General features: G+C 39.5%; 1 protein-coding gene across 1 annotated transcript in view; it reads right to left on the reverse strand.

The window, feature by feature from the left end:
• Positions 1-3,635: 3,635 nt before the first annotated feature.
• UBE3D (ubiquitin protein ligase E3D) overlaps positions 3,636-19,542 on the reverse strand; it is an 85,553-nt gene continuing 69,646 nt past the window's right edge. The window contains exon 10 of the mRNA XM_054062892.1: positions 3,636-5,226. Within this exon, the coding sequence (XP_053918867.1) occupies positions 5,206-5,226 (21 nt within the window). The 3' untranslated portion in view covers positions 3,636-5,205. The remainder of the gene's footprint in view (positions 5,227-19,542) is intronic.

Genomic DNA, 19,542 nt, shown 5'->3' on the forward strand with positions numbered 1-19,542 from the left:
GCTCTTCTCTGGACACACTCCAGAGCCTCAACATCCTTCTTGTGGTGAGGGGCCCAGAACTGAACACAGTACTCAAGGTGCAGTCTCACCAGTGCTGAGTACAGAGGGAGAATCACCTCCCTGGACCTGCTGGTCACACCGTTTCTGATACAAGCCAAGATGCCATTGGCCTTCTTGGCCACCTGGGCACACTGCTGGCTCATGTTCAGTCGGCTGTCAACCAGCACCCCCAGGTCCTTCTCCTCCAGGCAGCTTTCTAGCCAGACTTCTCCTAGTCTGTAGCATAGGGTTGTTGTGCCCCAAGTGCAGGACTCGGCATTTGGCCTTGTTCAACCTCATGCCATTGGTCTCAGCCCAGCGGTCCAGCCTGTTCAGATCCCTTTGCAGAGCCTCCCTACCCTCCAGCAGATCCACACTTCCACTCAGCTTAGTGCCATCCACAAACTTGCTGAGGGTGCACTCAATGCCTTCATCCAGGTCATTGATAAAGACATTGAACAGGGCTGGACCCAGTACAGAGGGTCAGAAGTACTGATATCAGAAGACGTATACATTGCTACTGAGCCATTAGCATGTGGACCAGCAAAATTCCTGATATTCAGTGAATACTGCCAAATGCTCCACGGCATCCGCTGTGAGGCAATCCAGCCTGGTCCAAACGAAGTCTAATAAAGACAGAATTGCTCAGTGTTTCTATAATTTGTCCATCTGCAGACTTCAAATTGCTTCTATGACAGTGATACAATGGTAGCAAGAAAATCTGTGGAGGAAAACCAAAAGGAATGAAGCTGATGAGCTAACGCAGTACCTGAAAGAAGTTACCTGTCATTTATAATGGAGCATAGCTGGCTAGGAGGAAAACGAAAGGACACAAAGCCTAGAACTGAAACCATAAAGTGATGTTCTGGAGGAAGAAAAATGAAGCAGCAGAACAGAAAGAAAATTACTGAAAAGCATTTGCATTTAAATCCAGAATGTTTGAGTGCAAAAAACATCAATTGTAAATTTTAATTAAAGTTGCTCCCTATATAGAAAATTTTCTCTATACAGAACAGTAAAACAGAGGTAAGCAAGAACTTGCCCTTCAGTTCACAGGGTAGTACCAACATAGCTTCCTAATCAACCCATTTGTTGTTATTATTCAGCTAATCTTAACCGACTCTAGAGGGGATTTAGACTGAACTAGAAAGCCACCCTAATTTTGGAATTAAAGTAACCCCACTGGGACTCAATTTGGCACGCCAATTTAACTATCCCTGTTAAATGGTCAAACTTCTTGTTTAGAAGAAGTAACAAGTCATAATATAATCACCCCGTGACCCGCTAATGACAGAAACAACATTGTTGTCTGATTTTGCTAATGGAGAGAACAGTACTGGTCTGACAGAAAGGCATGCTTTCTGCACCACCCAAATAGCCATCTTTATAACCCCATAGCATATTAGAATTAATGTTGACATTTTTAATATCTGCTTGTTGCCATACACTATTTGAAACTGCACATTAGGAAAGGATGTCCATCTATCTTGGTTAATGTGAGTTGGGGACTTCTTAATGTCATTGCTGATTTATTTTTAACACTAACACTGTATGTGGCACTACAGAAAGCAAAAATTAAGACTCTTTCTGAAGAAAAATGCAGACTGTAACAGATAGAATATGTTTGGCTCTTCTTATCGCTTGCTGTCTTTCTCCAGCACTTTTTAAGAGCACGGATTCTAGGCCAGCTCCTATCTTGGTGCACGCTTTTCCATCCGCATAGAGATACTGTTTGCACATTTCAAAACTAAATAAGCTTCCTGTTATGGTTGTATCCAAACATGGCATTTTAGACTAGACTAAAATATACTGACAACTTTGGATGATAGGAAAATAACAGTAACTAATTGTACTTTGCACTTACACAACTTTTCAAAATGCTGATGCCAACAAGCAAACAGCATCACAATGTTCAATAAACAGAGAAATGGAGACAAAAGTAGCGGTAGGCAATGGCCAAGGAAGGAGCCTTGAGGAAACACCACAGGTTTCCTGAACCCAAGTTCATTATTTATGGGAGTCCATGGTTCACTAAGATAATGCTGAAATATGGCCAAGTTTCACTTTTATAAAGCATCTAGAATGCAAGAAAGTGTCAAATCAAGCTCTCACACCTCAAATCCACTACTGGCTCAGTAGGAATGATCATATAAGAAGGAGGAGGGGGAAAAAAAGCCAAGAAAATTGTATGCAGAAACAGGAATTCTGAAGAATGCTTTGCCTGGTACCTGGAAAAATCTCAAAAACTTTTTTTTTCTGAACATGGTCAAAGAAATCTATTTTCAAATGGCAGCTTGCCCGAGGCATTTATATATCATCAAATGCAGTCCGATATTTTCTAGATGTTAATGGGGAAACATTAAAGGTGGTCTCAGAGCCAGAATCAAGGAAAGGGAAACAGGACACAAAGTGTGTCAAATTGCACTGTCCCTTGTACAGATACAGACAGTCGTGGCCCTCAGGAACCTGGGGATGGAAAACGTTCTGAATGGGAGGGCAGCTGTAACAGAAAGATTTATTCTTTTTCTTTTGGGGATTTCACAACTTCTGCTTCCAATTGTGGTGGGTCAGCTCTGGCCAGCAGCTAAGCACCCACCCTTCCCTCAGGAAGAGCAAAAGGAACAAAACTTGTGGGCAGAGAGAAAATTTAATAAGTGAAGGGGGAGAAACCCACAAACAAATAAACAAAACCAAACAAAAAACAACCAACCAAACAAACAAAAATGGAACTAAGTGATGCAAAGGCAATAACTTGCCACCTCCCACAAGCAGACTGATGCCCAGCTATTCTCTGAGCAACCACCACCTTGAAGACTCCTCTCCCCCTTTCTTCCTATATCCCCAGTTTTTACTGCTACACATGATGCTGTATGGTACACAAGATCCCTTTGGCCAATCCAGGTCAGTTGTCCATGCTGCGTTCTCCACTCCCAACCTCCCGTCCATCATCAGCCTATTCATTAAGGGGAGGGCAGGGCAGAGCTAGAAATGAAAGAGAAGATTCAGCTATAGTTAAAATATTGGTGTGCTAACCAGCACTGTTGGAGCCACAAATCCAAACCACAGTACCACAGGGCTGCTAAGATGAATATGAACTCCACCCCAGGCAGACCCAGCTCCTGTACACGCTGGGCTTAGCACTCTCTTAGGATCTCCTTCCTGAGCAAGGACGTACTAGCAGCATGACTAGAGCCATTAGCTCCTGCGGGTGAGTGACAGACCAGGCAAGATGGGGTTGATATAGTTCTCATCTCTGGAAGTTGTTTTCCCCCAAAATACTCCAACGAAAGGTCCGCACTCTTTATTCTGGAGCCATGTATGTTACCAGAAGCAGATTAACTCATTATGCTCACAATATCAAATAAGCCAGAACATGACAAGAGATTGAACCTCAAAAGCATAAATATTCTCTGGCTTAAGATTGCTCCAGACATGCCAAATCATAACAGGGGTCATTTAAATGGTTAGAAAGGATTTTAAAGTTGGAGTATTTCTCTAATGTCTTCCTTCCACTGCTCAGCCACATTTTGGGAAGCTGAAACCGTCACAGAATTAAGCAGAACAAATGGTAAACTCATTTAGAAAATATACTTTATTCAAAAAACAACAAAACATCAGTGTACAGACAAAATATCATGGAGCTAGATAACCTGATCTCTGAAAACAAAACTCAGAATATTTTTGTTCTTTAATACTGAAAACTAAAATTAAGACAATATCCAGACTAGGTGCTGAGAGGCCTCAGTTACTTCTCTTTGGATGTGTAAAATACAGAGAACACATCCAACACTTTTCAGGGTCACTTCCACATTATGATTATTTCATGTGTAAAGGGCATGTTAGTATTCCTTGAAATTCAGTAGTTTTCAAAGAACTCCTCTAACAAGAATATTTCTTTCAGAATCCATCCTCCCAAAATACAGTTGTTTTCCAATAAGGTAGCACCTTTTTATTTTCAGAGTTTAAAGGCAGATTTTGAAAAAGCCAGCCTATATAAAGAGGCTCTTTCCTTTTTTTTTTTTTTTTTTTCTGCTTGGATACTATTCCACAGACATTTTCAGAACTCAAGAATAGTCAGACCAGGTCAGACAAACCATTCCAAATCCAACTGATTTGCCAAGAGCAGTTGTTTAAGGAAAACTGCAGATAAGCGTGGTAGGTATGGGATAAGACCCTGGAGGGATGAGGGGTCCTTGAGAGTTGGTTGATATTAAAGGATCACCTCCTTCCAGTTCAAGAGCAGTCCACCCCAATAAGCAAGAATTGAGGTAAAAATACATAAGGCATCTTTTCTGCTTCTCAGCCTATGCACTTAAGTCATCCTGATCCCCTGCACAAGGGTAGACAAAAATTGTTGTCAATTAAGTGAGAAATCCACTCTGAAACCGAAACCGCTAACAGCTTCTGTTAGGCAGCCGGGCATCCACAACAGCAAAGGACAATTTAGCTGTACTGACTTGCTACAAGTACCTTTCATCTTCAGCAGTTCCCACAAGGCTAACCTTCATGAGTATGTTCTCTTTTAAAGTTGAAGGACCATAAAGTAACCATAAAACCTTGATTCTCCAAAACATTATCAATTTAAAAAAAATTCTGCATGAGGCATAGGAATGTAGAAACTGTCTTCCTTGTCTCTCAGGAAGAAAGGTAAACCTTAACATGGAAACAATATACATGATAAGCACATAAATTTGACAAAAACCAGATTTTATATTTTAAAACAGAACAACTAGCTTTTACCAGAACAAAGAAAGTAAAGAACTTACATTAGTATCCATAACATTATCTCTCTTTACTACCAGTTGTGATTTTTCCTAAGGACACACAAGTCACTATCAAACATGATAGTATGATAAAGGTAATACTGAGATACACAGATAATTTCTTTTTGGCAATAAAGAGATCATAACAGTCATCTCAGCTGGATGTGACAGGAGTGATATGTAAGTCACTTTTAGAATGACAGCTAAGAATATACTGGATGCAAAAGTTAACTGTCTTTGGTTTAGAAACACATCCAGATATGAAGAATAACACATCATACTCCCATTTTGTTTTGTATTACCAATGGGGTTTTTTTCTAGAAGTCACACTATCGGAAGTTATCTGTACATTTCTGCTGAATATTAATTTAAGAATAGTTTTCCATAGCAGTATCTGTATTCTTCACATCTTCAAAAAGGCAACCTGTAAAAGGAATTAAAACCAACACCGTAATTAGTCTTAACACTGCAAGTAAAACACAACAAAATTGTATTAACTGAAATCCCATATTACAATCACCTTTTCACTTAAAAAAATAACACATTAATGTAGTGAAAGACTAGAGGCTTTATTTGAAAACAGTGTTTCATTCCCACCAAATTTCTATGTCTCCTAAAAATTCCCAAGCTTAATCTTTTTGCTCAAGCATTGTAATGTACTTAGTTGCTGAATTACATATCAAAACCTTTCGTTTCCCAGAATAACAAAGCACGAAGTGTTTACCTTGTCTAACTTAAAAGGCTATTTGATAGTATTTTGAAACTAGCTTAGGTTCAGTCTTTGATACATTCCCCGTTTTGCCTGAATATTAGCTTGTCTGAACAGTGCTGTTGCTATAAGTGAAATCCTGATTCCGAAGGCAGGATGAAAAGTCCTGATGAAAAGTCCAAAGTCATAAAGAAAAAATGCTGTACATTTTAAAGTGACAAGGAACCAAAATCCTACCCTAGCAGAAAAGACAAATACTTGTATATGATGAGAAGATAGCAAATTATTTACCTCTTCTTTTTACTGTACTAAGTGGACTGTCACACAGATATTTACAGGAAAGGTGATTGAACAAATACAATAGACCTATAGGATTTCTGGTGTCCAAACTCTTTGTTCTTGGTCACATGCATGCAGTAGTTTTCCTGCTTTTGTTTTTGTTTAGCCTTCTTCAGAACTTGCAGGATACTAACTCAGAAAAGTTAAGTTAGCTGACTGGAAAAACAATCACATGTCGAGATTCTCATCTACCAAGGAAATTGCTTCAGATATTCAATTGGGAACTTTGCTGATATCAAGGACAAAAACAAAGATGGACAGATGCCACCACAGAAGGAAAAAAAAATCCCCAAAACAAACCAAACAAACAAACAAACAAAACCAGAAAAACATTCTACCAGATTACACAACAGGCTTCCAAAAATATAACCTGTTTCTCCTGACCCATAAAAACTACACAAGAAAAAAAAAAAATTGAGACATACACCTCTCTTTTTTCCTTAAGACCTCTCAACAGCCACTTAAGTGAAGATTCCAATTATCATCAATTACCACTTTGGATTTTCAGAGCTGACCCTCAATCACCACTCTACCTGATACTGTGACTAAAGAATACATAAAGCACAATCAACAAGAAGGAAGTGAATGGATGCCCCATCCCTGGAGATGTTCAAGGCCTGGTTGGAAGGGGCCTTGGGCAGCCTGATCCAGTGGGATGTCCCTGCCCACAACACGGGGGTTGGAACTAGATGATCTTTCCAACCCCAACTATACTATGATTTTATGATTCTATGAATGAAAGCATAAAGTATCACTGATTGCCTGGAACAGAGAGAAAAACAGAGTAAAAACATTTATTTTGGATCCTACGCCCGAAGAATGTTTAAGAGAGATTCATATGTCTGCTATAGAGAATTAAAAAAATTAAGCAGGTTTTAGTATATTTAAGAGGCTTCTTAGAAAATTATTCATACAAAGGATGCATGTCAAAACCAACATGAGGCATGAATAGGACATGACAGCAGCAATTCTTGGTCAAAAGTGGAAAAATCAAGTGATCTCATTTCCTGAAAATCGCTACTCCAACACTAACAGCAGTTAGTTATTAGATATCTGCAATGTTACTGCAAGGAAGGGTTTGTACAGATGAGACAGACAACTCAGATCTTCAAAAGCTTTCACATTTCTGAATCATACTGTTGCTCTTCCAAACTAGAACTAAAATTCAGAATCAAGAATTTTCACGTAGAACATAAATTTTCAGAAACGTCTGTAAGCAAAGCTGGCCAGCAAATATCCGTCTGGCCAACGTGGAAGTCTGCCTGCTTTCCCATGAAAATCTCATCCCACTGAGTGTTCTCATTCAGTTCAATCAGCATTTTCCAACAGGAAGTTGCTACATCAAGAACATTGCTCAGTCAAGGGTTGTTGTAAAAGGTAGAGACTACTTATCATGGAGGGAAATTTATCCACCAGACCAAAGACTCCTATCCTCAAACACATAAAATGAAAGGAAAACCAATATGCCTATCACCTCTCTCACGACCTGGTCACTCATATGAATAGAGACAGATGCATAATTGAAAGCAAATGTAAAATCCTACCTGTGTGGAGAATCATAAGTAACACAGGCTCAAGATTAAATCCTAGCACCAATCAAGTTAAAGACAAAAGTCACATTGACTTTAACAAGGTGAGAAATTTGTCCTTGCATTGCAAGTAAGAAAAAGAAAAATCAAGAAAAGCAATAACTATCTTAATACAGAAAACTCAAAATTTTAAGCAGATTTTTCTAAATGAGATTGTAGGCTCCTTTGATACATGGGTTTGAGGTAATGTTTGAGGTACATTAGAGTGGATATATTTGCTTAATTTGACTACTTGCTATATTTTATAATGCATGAAATACACTTTTGCACTCCTTTGAGAGGATTATTTGCAACATAATGTTTTCCGAGACTGCCAGGCTCCCCTACTGCCCAGTAAATTCAAAAACATCAAAGGGAATTATTTATCACTGTCTGTATTCATATTTACTACCAATGAGAATGAGAAGAGCATATTAGATCATCCCTACAGTTGACCTAGCCAACAAAAAAGGGATAACACATGGAAAGCATAAGCTGTTTAAAAAACACACTAAATTCAGAATAAAAGTCAATTATTACATCAGTTTATTCAAGGATTTTTTTTTATTGACCTTACCTCAGCACATTGTCCCTTTCTTAAAGCATTCAGGATAGCTATTATGAATCCATCCTTAAGAACTGATTTTTGTACTTTAGCATCCTTACTTCTCTGACAGGAGACATTAAAGACCACCCAGCTCCAATACCCCTATTATGGGCAAGGAAACCTTCCTCTAAATCAGTTGGTTGCTTGAAGCCCCATCCAACCTGGCTTTGAACACCTCCAGGGACGGGGCATCCATGACCTCTTGCAACCTGTTCCAGTGCCTCACCACACTCACAGTAAAACATTTCTTCCTAAATGTAAGCTAAACCTATCCTATTTCAGCTTAAATCCCTTATCCATCATTCTACCACTACAATCCTTGATAAACAGTCCCTCCCCAGCTTTCCTGTAGGCCCCCTTTCAGTACTGGAAGCTGCTCTAAGGTCTCCCCAGAGCCTTCTCTTCTCCAGGCTAAACAATCCCAACTCTCTCAGAATGTCCTTGTCCAGGAGGTGCTCCATCTCTCTGATCATCTTCATGGCCTTCCTCTGGACTCACTCTAACAGATCCACGTCCTTCCTGTGCTGAGGACTCCAGAACTGAATGCAGGACTCCAGAACTGAATGAAGGACCTCAGGTGAGGTCTCACAAGAGCAGAATATAGAGGGAGAATCATTTCCCTCAACCTGTTGGCCATGCTTCTTTTCTTTGTTCCCCAGTCCCTTACTTTGCCTTCTGCAACTTGGGTGGTGTGGCCTGAGCCTTTGCCAGTGAAGACTGAGGCAAAAAAGTCATTGAGTACCTCATATGCATGGGCACCCACATCCTGGGTACCCATGTCTCCTGTTTCCTTCCAGGGAGGGTCCACATTCTCTCTAGTTTTCCTTTCATCACTGAAGCTTTTCTCCTTGCCCTTGACATCTCTGAACAGATTTAATTCTACCAGAGCTTAAGCTTTGCTAACCTGATCCCTGGCCACACAGATAAATTCCTCTATACTCCTCCCAGGTTACCTGCTCCTACTTCCACCCTCTGCAAGCTTCTTTTCAAGCATTTTAAGAGATATACATATAGAGCAGAACGCCGCAGATTACAAATTACATATCTTATAAAATCACTTTGTCTTTAAAAAAATAAAGCAACAACTTTATTAAAAGCTTTTGGAGCCAGGGCAAGTGAAGAAATCCAGGTTGTTATGTTCAGTTCTAGAAGTTGTGGTCTCTTAGCTTTCCCAGGAAAATGGGAAAATGCAAAAGGTCAAAAATACTCCAGACTACATGGGAATGGTACTGAGGACTGAGAAAAGCATCCTAACACTTTGAACGTACACTAAGAATGTACTTCTGTGGTCAAACTTTGCAACAAGTTCCTCAAAGAGGTTGTGCAATCTCAATTTGTCTTTTGTGTATTCCAAACTCAACCAGAGACAGCTGCAAGCACCCAGCTCCAACTGACCCTGCTTGGGCAGTGGGGTTAGCTGGGGGAGTCGCCGCAGGCTGCCCTCCAGCCTCAGCTGTTCTGCGATTCTGTGACAATTCTGTATGTACACACACACACATACACACACACGGGAGGGAAACAACAGCACTATGCTGGTAGAAACTCTTTTACCACAAGCAACAAAGCCATAAGCTAGCAATTTTCTTCCCTTAGTAGGGAGAAGGTAGTTGTGGGGTTATAGGTTTCAGTCGTTCTGAAACCTTCTAATAACATTTTATTTTATAGTGTTTCATCAAGCTGTGCCTCAAAGCATTTTCCTGACTTCATACAATAAAAATTTCACAGAAAACACAGCAGGGTAAGGGCATTTGCTACTGAATGGAGCATCCAGTCACAGAGTCAAATGCTGAGGAGTAACAGGCAAAAGAAAAAAAGACGTAATTTCAGAAAATATTTTAAATCTATAGAGATCTAATGAACAAGGGAGATAAAAGAAGGCGGTTCCAGATGGCAGAAGATGCTGGAAAGAAATCTCTTCTCCCCAAGAGGTAACACTGGGAGAGTGGGCAGAGTGGATGACTGCTGTAAGAGAAACAGAAGCGTGACTAGAGGCAGATAAACAATATATTTTAAAGAAATGTAATCTGCAAATCCAGTGCATACAATCTGTCTTGTGGAGCTGACAACAGACAGAGGAAACGCAACACTAAGAGAACATTATTTTCTCAGCGAAGCAAAGGAAAAGCAGTTCAATCAGTCAGTGGGAAGAACCAGTAAAGAAGCCAGATCCTTATTTCAACAAAACAGGAAAACAACTTGCACTCCCATGCTCTAACAAAAACTGCTCTTATGCTTGTATTCTATTTAAAGGACATCAAGTGAATTGTGCATAAAGAGAGATCTCTGTGTATGTCTCTCAAAGCCAAGGACTCAGAATTTCTAATACCTAAGTCGCTCCCAAGAGCTAAACAGAAGCAAGTAGAAGATACACTACAGAATTTCTCTTCAGTATGAGAGAGGAAATTGTGTTTACTTGTGTTTACTCCTGCATACTTCTAAAGGAAAACAGTGGGCTGGAAGAGGTTACATAGGCTTCAGTTTCAGCAGAAGAAAATGAACCTATTAAACCTATGAACACTTACTGAAATATGCTTTTCCATAGCACAAAAATTCCACCAGCAGCCTCAAAAATGAAGCTTAGATGCATGAAAAACATTTTATTGTTGTTTTCCTTGAACATTAGACAACTTTTAAACACTATCACACACAGCTCATAATGCCACACTGTATTCTAGAAGAACATAACTTACACACTAACTTAAACCATATCTACCACAAGCAGACAATCTGTATATAATCAGATACCCAGGCTTTAAACCTGCACGTGGTAGCACGAAATCAGGTGTGATTGAATGATTGCAGAGAAAACATTGATTATACACCAGTGAGGCTACAGCCTCATCAATGTCAAATATTGTGTTAATTTCTACTCAAGTCTGACAGGTAATCAATGCCATGCCATCCTTGTGGGCAGGAAGAGAATAACCTTCCCAAAAATGCATGGACAGCTGTGGGCAGACCTCTGCTCTTAGATCCACCTGCATTGGTGGAAAACATTAACTTCACAGGCTCAAATGTATCCCGCTGCTACAAGGTACTGCTCCTCTCTCCCCACCGAATGCCATTTCAAGCTTCAGTGTCCGGTGAAATCAAACTGGTGTGCTAAACTCTGGTCTGCATTAACTGGATTGATTTATCCTAGAAACAAGAAAGAGAGGGTTTGCACCAATAATTCTGGAGGCAGACCACAGCGAGAGACTAAGCTCTTGTGGAAACAAGACTGAAAAGCTGAGAATATTGGTTTTTTTTTTCCAATGTGCAGCAGGGTTTGGAAGATAATGTATATCAAAGCCTCGGACCAAAGTCTAGTTCATATACAGATTTGTATTGCCACAAAAGCTATGGCTTGTGCCAAGAGTTATGGTTTAAGCCTTAATAATTACAGCTAGTACAACTGCTTGGCTGGTTGCAACTATAGTGCAATCAAGATGCCCTGTACATAAAGTATACATCTACCTTGAAAAAAGAATCAGAGAAAGCAATATAAACATGCTTGTGAGTATAATTTGACCTAAATGTAAACTCCCCCTGTATTTAATAACACAGTGGTACAAAATGAAATGACAACGTGCATAAACACACAGAGAAGACCACAATACTGCCAGATACATTTCTCACTCAGTAAAACAAAGACAGACCAAGAAGTGGGAGGATTAAAGCATCTACACCATGTCTAGGTCCCACCTCTATAAACATCTGCTTTCTGATAAACTCTGCTTGAAGTTTGAAGTTCTCACAGCTGCTGCTGAGGGACGGAGGAGCCAAAGGAATATTGCCTTCCCTGAGGCACAACAGTGTTCTTCTCACTCCTGCAGGACCACCAGAACCAGCTATGGCTTACTACCCTGGGGATTAGCAACTATTGACAATGGCTGATTATAAATAGCTACATTAAAACTTAAGAGTCCGCCTGCCTACCCACACCACACACTTTACATATTCACTCTCAACTAACAGTCAGGGACCAAGCCCTCTGATGCACAAATAACCTGTTCCAGAAATACATTTTGGCACCAGTGTGAATGAACGGACACAAAGCAGATGGCATTAGATGAGCAGAAACGTGAGAGAACATTAACTGCTATATTTACACTCACCCCCACTGAATTCACAGACCCATAAAAAAGCAGCTGTCTTTTCTAGACTGAATGCTACCAAGCTGTTGCATACTATCCCTATACCTCTGAGTCTGCTTCTGGGAAGCACACTCTTAGAGGATATTGGAGATGAAGGCATATACTGACTACTAGAAGAATGGTAGGAGCCAGAGATGTCCCTACCTTGACAGGATAGGATTTACTGCCCTTAAGAGGGCCTCCTGGTAGCCTGCAAACTCCCTGGCTGCACTCCAACTTCAAAGTTGCCATCCATTATACCGATACTTCTTTTCTCTATACTCCAGGCTCTTGTGATGATAGCCCAATGTTAGTCATTTTATGCTTGCTTCCCTTAAGCCATGGAGGTTATGCAAGGAAGACTTGGCTGCTTCAACATCCCCTCCACAGCCAATGGCTGTCACTTAACACAGTAAGTCAATAATAATTGTTTAAAGTTCTCTCAGATAGGAAGTTTCCCAACAGGCTTTAAATGCCATGAAGTGAGAAGTCTGGTTTAGAGTATGCATCAGATCATCAGTGCTTTATACAATTACCCTTCCATGGCATTTTTTGAATAAGCAAACTGAGGGACCACCAGTTTGTGCTCATGGCAGCAGAACTTCACACCACTATGCTGGTAAGTCTTAAATACTTTACTATGGAAAAGAAACAATTAAAAAAAAAATCACTAGAGGAATAGGAGTCCTTTGAAAAGGTCACTAAAGCAACAATACAATACTACAGATTGACTGAACAGATACAAATAGATTTGGACAAGCAGAGTTTCAAATATTTAATCAAATAAGAAGCTAAAATTTTTGGTCAGTATAAAAGCCTTCATGACTATTGCTATCATGCTACAACTTCAACAGAGCTAGAATCTAAAATATATCCAGAATACTCTCACAGATAAACATGGAAGCACTGCGCTGCACTGGATTACACTATGATGGCAATAATGAAGTCAGCAGAAGCTCAGGTTGTGGAACTATGATATCCTGACAAGCTAAAACCCTGTATATTGGGTTGAAGAATAAGGGTAAGCAGAATGGATGCTTTGCAATCTAACCCACTAACCCCTAAGGGACTCAGACTTGGGTATGGAGGAGAGGAATTATTTTGAAGGATTCTTACCTCACTTAGTCCACAGGAGGTCAAGGTCATTCTCTAGCACATGCATCTGCAAGGAATTTCCCATCTCAAAGAGAAGCTGTTTAAAGTGGTCCTAAGGTCTTAGAGGGAACACTTTCAGTCAGTGCTATACTACCACAGAAGCAGAGGAACACAGGTGGCAATGAAAACTGGGGAGAACTTGGCTTCAGTAGGGCTATCATCTAAACAGCCAAATTCTCCAGCACCTCTAGCAGAAGGCTGGGGAAATCAAGTCCCTCTCCTGTACAATGTGAAAGATGCTATAGATCTGCAGGCTCTCTAGTCTTTGTGGCAGGAAGAAACTTATTAGAACATCACTTTGATAAATCACTTGCTTCTTCTGCCCAAGCTCGGGAAGATATAAAAGAAAACCAAAATAACGGAGCCAAAAAAGAATTCGATTCTTTTCATTCAATTGGTAGTGGAACTAATTGTAACCAAAGCAAGGTGGTTTTTTTTTTAAATATCATTTCTCAATCTGGTAATGCCCCTTCCGGATTTACAAAATAAACCCATCTATAAACCAGCATGCATTCTTTTAACTATTAAAAGTATTAGTTTCTTCTAAGAATGAAGCTGGATTTGAAATGTGTTAAGAGAGAAATGAGAAAAAGTAAGAGACTTCTCTGAAGTTGCAGGCTATGCACATGCACTGTAAGCCATCTCTTTGCTAACGTAACAGTTGCATGCCAAAGCTTGCCCAAGCGTTAGAGGGAAAAATAAAAGCAGCTGCAAAAATAGCAGAAAATAAATCTCTGCATGTTTTTACTTTATATGAAGACAACTGATTTTTCTTTTTTATTTTAGTCAACTAGCTCTTTGTGTGAAAAAAGGAAAAGGTTTCTTGGACTGTTTTTTTTTCAGATTAAGCTGAGAATGCTATTAATCTTTTGTTTCTTTACATCTAGATATGAGAAAGACCAAAACTTCATGGCTTTATTTTGTCTGTTGCTAAGCCTTCCTCATTAGCCTATACTTCTGCTTCCACTGCAGACATGACTCTTCGTGGTACCCATCATTAAGACAGAAACAGTGGTATTATTTACCTTTCCTAGTCTTAAATACAGTTTCTCTCTTGAATGCAAGCCACAGTGAAGGATGGAAGTTTGTACTAAAGTTGCACTGCAATTAATGATCCAAAGTGAACCAGTCTACAAAACTGAAGGAATGCAGGATTTTCTTAACACCAGGTGATGTTTGGTTTTTACTGTAGTAATTACCACACTGAACTTCACACTAATCAGGCAAGTGGCACATAGTTTTATTCATCAAGTGACTTCAAACTGCTCTAGAAAAGCCATGCACGCACGGGCAGTTGGGAGGCACATATTAACCTAAATCACACACAGCACTGGATGCTGCTGTGTTGATTTACAGCATGCTAGCTATACCCTAGCGCTAGACACACATTAAGAAATTCATCCTTGGCACATCAAACTGGAACATATGATGCAGCTCCCAAAAACTTTTTAGCCTTGCTGAAAGGTGTACAAGGCTGAAGGTCATGTTTGCCGCCCTTTCAAAGACCTGCACTCCAATGGACAGCTCACCATTTCACATTTATAGACACAGAGCTTGCTGTCACAGCAGGATTTCCTCCGGGCCTTCCTGAACATCATGTCAGCCTAAGGCTCAGTTGTGTTTTTGCAGTTCTCTCACCGCTGTATTTCTTTGCGCACTTCGGAATCTGTCCCAGCTGACCATCAACGATACCCAAGCATGGCTTTATCTTTCCCAGAAAGGGAAAGGAGTGATAGACACACTGCTTCTGCTGTAGTATCCAGCAACTGCACACCTTATACATAGGAATTCAGCAATGAGGGAAAGAAGGAAAAAAGCCCTGAACAAGGCACTATCCATACTCTGATGTCTTTTAAAAGAAAGGTCTAGATACATAGATATGGATTTATTTTGTTGACCACAAAGCAAGTAAATTGTACCTAATTCAAATAGGAATAAATACAGCCAAGTAAGTGTAAAATAATTTCTCTCCAACAATACCATTAAATAAACTTTCTCAAAAGTAAGCTGGTAAGGTGTGGTGCATGTCAGATGTGAGACTGGGGATCACTCAACACACTATTGATGCTGGCTTACCCAGGTGCATGATGTCCTGGTCATGTGCATGACTGTTGCTATCAATTAGATGCTCTTTGGTGGTATTCGCAGCAACATAATTTATGAAGTGTCCTATGTCAGCAAAACACCCTATTACTGTATTCCAATCCTATTATGACTTAAAGAGAGGGCAATGCTAACAAATGTGAAAGAGAAGCACTGGTTTTCGGTTTTTACTACACAACACCACACGCAGCTGGATTCTAAACTGGCAGATGTCTCCCTTCCTTCCTCTTCTTCTCCTCTCCCTTTAGCCATGAAGTATCACAGTCAACTAAAACAGGAAAGTGACTCTCATGGGCTGCATCATCCAAACTAGAAAAATTAATAACATAATCTTTATTACTAGCTTATTTTTCCAGCTCAAATGATCTCTTCACTATAAACTAACATTTTGTCTATTATTCTTTGATACTGAACAATTTACCCCATAAACTCAAATCTTCCTTCTCCTATTTCTAACCACGACCCCTAATATTTTTGTCCTCACACCAACGAATCCTTCTCCCCTAAACTCACACAATACACCTTCAGTCAGGATTTACCTCCAGCCTGTGTTATGACACACATACTACAGTAGGAGACAAAGTCCCCACACAGTCCTGCTCGCAGTGTTTCCATAGGAAAACCAACATTAATATAAAATAACTATTTGTTTCCCAGCTGCAGCAGAGGGTAAAATCCGCAAGCCAGAATCCCTTTCTGGGCGTGGTTGCAGATGCCCCTTTCTTGCTTCTGATTCTTGTCCTTTTTCTTCCCCCAACCCCCCTGCCATCAATAGGAGAAAAAATGGCAGGCTAAGATTATTTCAGTTTTATAAGCAACACAGTGAAAATCTAAAGAGAACAAGGAGCTGAATTGGAAACACAAGGAGAAAGGAGAAAGCAGTATCTCTTGCTATAATAAAAAGTGAGGCGTAAACATTCACACTAAATAAAACAGATACGTAATTGGTGTGATGCATTACCAAGGCTACCATAAAAGTACAAACTAAAAACATTATTAGGGTTTCCCTCCTGCTCACCACAACCGTCAGTGTATTAGCAATACAGCTATCTGCAGGATTCAGCACTGGCAAGACACCAGAGCCATTAGATATTAATGTTGTAGGTCAATGCATTTTTAAATTTTAATTTAATGAAAATCAATCTTTCTCTCTTTGTCCAAATTTAGCTACCTCTTGAGAGTCTGTTTGAGGCCATTCATAAGACAACCTCCTTATCTCTTACACCAAGATGGTATAGAAAACCCAACAGACAAGTGAAACTGACACGAGAAACCACAGAGTGGCACCAGAGGTCACCCGCTCTGTCTTCAAACTGACTGTCTGGAAAAGGTATATTTAAAAACCACTGTGGTAAAGTGCTTTAAAACCAAAGAGGCAATAAAGAAACAAGCCAGCCACTTCTGGTTAATACTTTCCCTGTTGACAGCCTAGCACGAGAAGTTCCAGTTTATTTTCCCTTTCATCTCTAAACTGTGCTTCATTTATATCCCAAACGAAAATCTGCCAAAACCTGCAAGCTAAGAATTGGTCTAATATCTTCATTTCCTGCAATGTTTAGAGTCAGCGATGTCACAGAAACCAGCATATGGATGTAAACTGGGTTTCTAAGAGCTTCCCTTAGAAAATGCTACAGGAGGAGAGCACACCATGATGTCATGTTGAAACTGCTGGGATATTTTGTCACATATGCAACATTGCCACAGTGTAAGACATGCCCATCTCCTGTGGGTGCATCCATTCCTAAATATACCAAATCCAAATGTTACCTGAAGTACTAAGAAGATGTGGAGAGAGGAAATGGGGACCACAACACAGAGCAGATGCAATAGAGAAAAAAGAAAATAAAGTGTATCTTTTAATGAGAGGTATTTGCTTATGTGCTTACATATACATGCAATTAATGTGGCCTGAACAGTCAATCTACCATAACTGAAAAGAATGAGGTGGAGGAGATTAAAGGACAATGGGGCACTGCTAAGTGGCACTTTGAAATAAGATAGTTCGAACAGGTGTCTTCATTGCGTTATTTTTTCAAAACTTTATGGAAAAAAGTAAGTTTGAAAAATTAGCTGCTTAAATTCTCTCTTTGCTTCCTGGCAGTTAAAACTGGAATGAGAATAAATACCTCCCTGCATGAGGTAGGAGGATTAATTTGTTTGTGTATATAAATGGGTATTTAAGTATACACTACTATTTTATTTTTAACAACTTATTGGGACTACTGCATTCCTACCCGAGCTCAGCTTTTGGCAAGAGATTAGGACTGAGTTAAAATGGGAGCAGGTGTTTGGAAGACGATATGGCTGTAATAAAAGCACTAACTGAGAAGATGAAATGAAAAATAATTTAAATATACCATTCATTTGTATCCTGTGCAGTAGAGAGACACTCAAAAGAAAACTCAAAATCGCAAGAGCTAAGGGATATTTAGGAAAATGTCTTTGCCTACTGTGATTCATTTGTGGGGGGGACAGGCTGAGCTGAGCTGTCCTTTGGTCTCAGGTCATCCTGTTCTTGTACAATCTCATGGTGCCTGTTAGAAGGCCAGGCATACAATAAACAGTTTCACTGCTTAATGCTGGTTGGGTAATAAAACATTTTCAAAGTCTCAAAAGGATACAAGAGATTAAGGCTACTTTTAGTGAGATCTGAGCTCCTAAATTTTACCAGGTATTTTTACAGTGTGGATTTCTGGCCTCTAAGATCACTACAGCCATGATTAGTTCAAAGTGACTTTTATTTCTAAGGATTGAGCACATTCTTTTACCAGCTGCAGTCAGAAGAAACACTGAAACCACCCATCTCAGGGCACAAACTCATGAAAACAGATGTTTTCTTAGTGGAAAGAAGAGTTACTGACCTTGAAGCTTCACAATATAATACAATATTCACCATCTTCAGAATGTTTTTCCCACAACAATAAGACAATTAAAGAGAAAAGCTTTCAAGTGGTTTTTGTTTTTTTTTTAAACAGACTATGCTCAAACGCCAGTCCTGCAAGTTAAACCTGTCTGCCACAACATGTACTAATAATGTAATACAATAGTAAAAGTAAACAAAGTAATGATTTTTAAAAGCAAAGGTTTATGGGGGGAAGGTGTTGCATGACACATGGTGTTTATCATTACTTTGCTTATTGCCATACTCCATGACAGTTTCCTATAAGAACAAGACATAATGTAAAAAAACCAAATAAAATCTAACCATAGAGATACAGGCAAGCCCCTCCATCTGCAGCATCGGTCTTCAGCTGTGGGAAGACCCAGCATGGTTGACACTGAAGTCAAAAGTTAAACTGAGAATTTCATAAGAAACTAAAATGGTTGCCTAGGCTATACTGAAGTCCCTTATATCCTTCATTATGAACAAGCTTTCCTGTTGTCTTGGAAGAACTGACCGAAGAATGTAATAATGTAATGCTTATTTTGCTTGTATGAAATTATTTTTGCTTTTTCAAAAGGTTTAATACAATTATCTTTGACTTCAGTATGTTTATGGTGCATCCTTTTGGAGTATTTCTTGTCAGTATTCATCCATGAGTGAATTAATCTCTTAAATAATTAGTAGACAGTAATACAGGTTTTAAAATGACAGACAGCAGAGGATTATCTCTTTGAAAACAATACTAAAGAAAACAAGTTTGACCTGAGACAGATTCACATGTCCTTTTGATTCCAAGGACTTCATCAACAAGAACATAGTTATTCAGAAGCTGAACTTGGCCCTCTATCACTGATTTGGCACATACATTTGAACAACTCTGAGCAGCTCCATTTAACTCAATTGTCCAAGGGAGGCAATTATTCATGTGGTGAAGTGCTTATGGGACTAAAATCTAAACTCATAAATGGCTTATGGATTCCTGCCCCTGACAGGCACCAGACAACTCTAAATACTTAGTCTCTATCAGGACAGAATTGGAAAATTTTGATGAATGCATCAGTTGATGATAATTTCTGAAGCCACTGGAAGAAAACATATAGGCCTTCCAAAAGGAAGGCTTGTACAAGCAACCAAAGAGATTTTAAGATGGAGCTTGACCAACTGATGATACATGACACATTATCTGCCATAGCAGGGGACTAACCTTAAAGAAACACAAGAATTCATAACCTTAATGAAACCCGTGGTCCTAGCTAAAAA

This window comes from Cuculus canorus, chromosome 3 (assembly GCF_017976375.1).
Source record: "Cuculus canorus isolate bCucCan1 chromosome 3, bCucCan1.pri, whole genome shotgun sequence".
In the NCBI taxonomy this organism is placed as follows: Eukaryota; Metazoa; Chordata; class Aves; order Cuculiformes; family Cuculidae; genus Cuculus; species Cuculus canorus.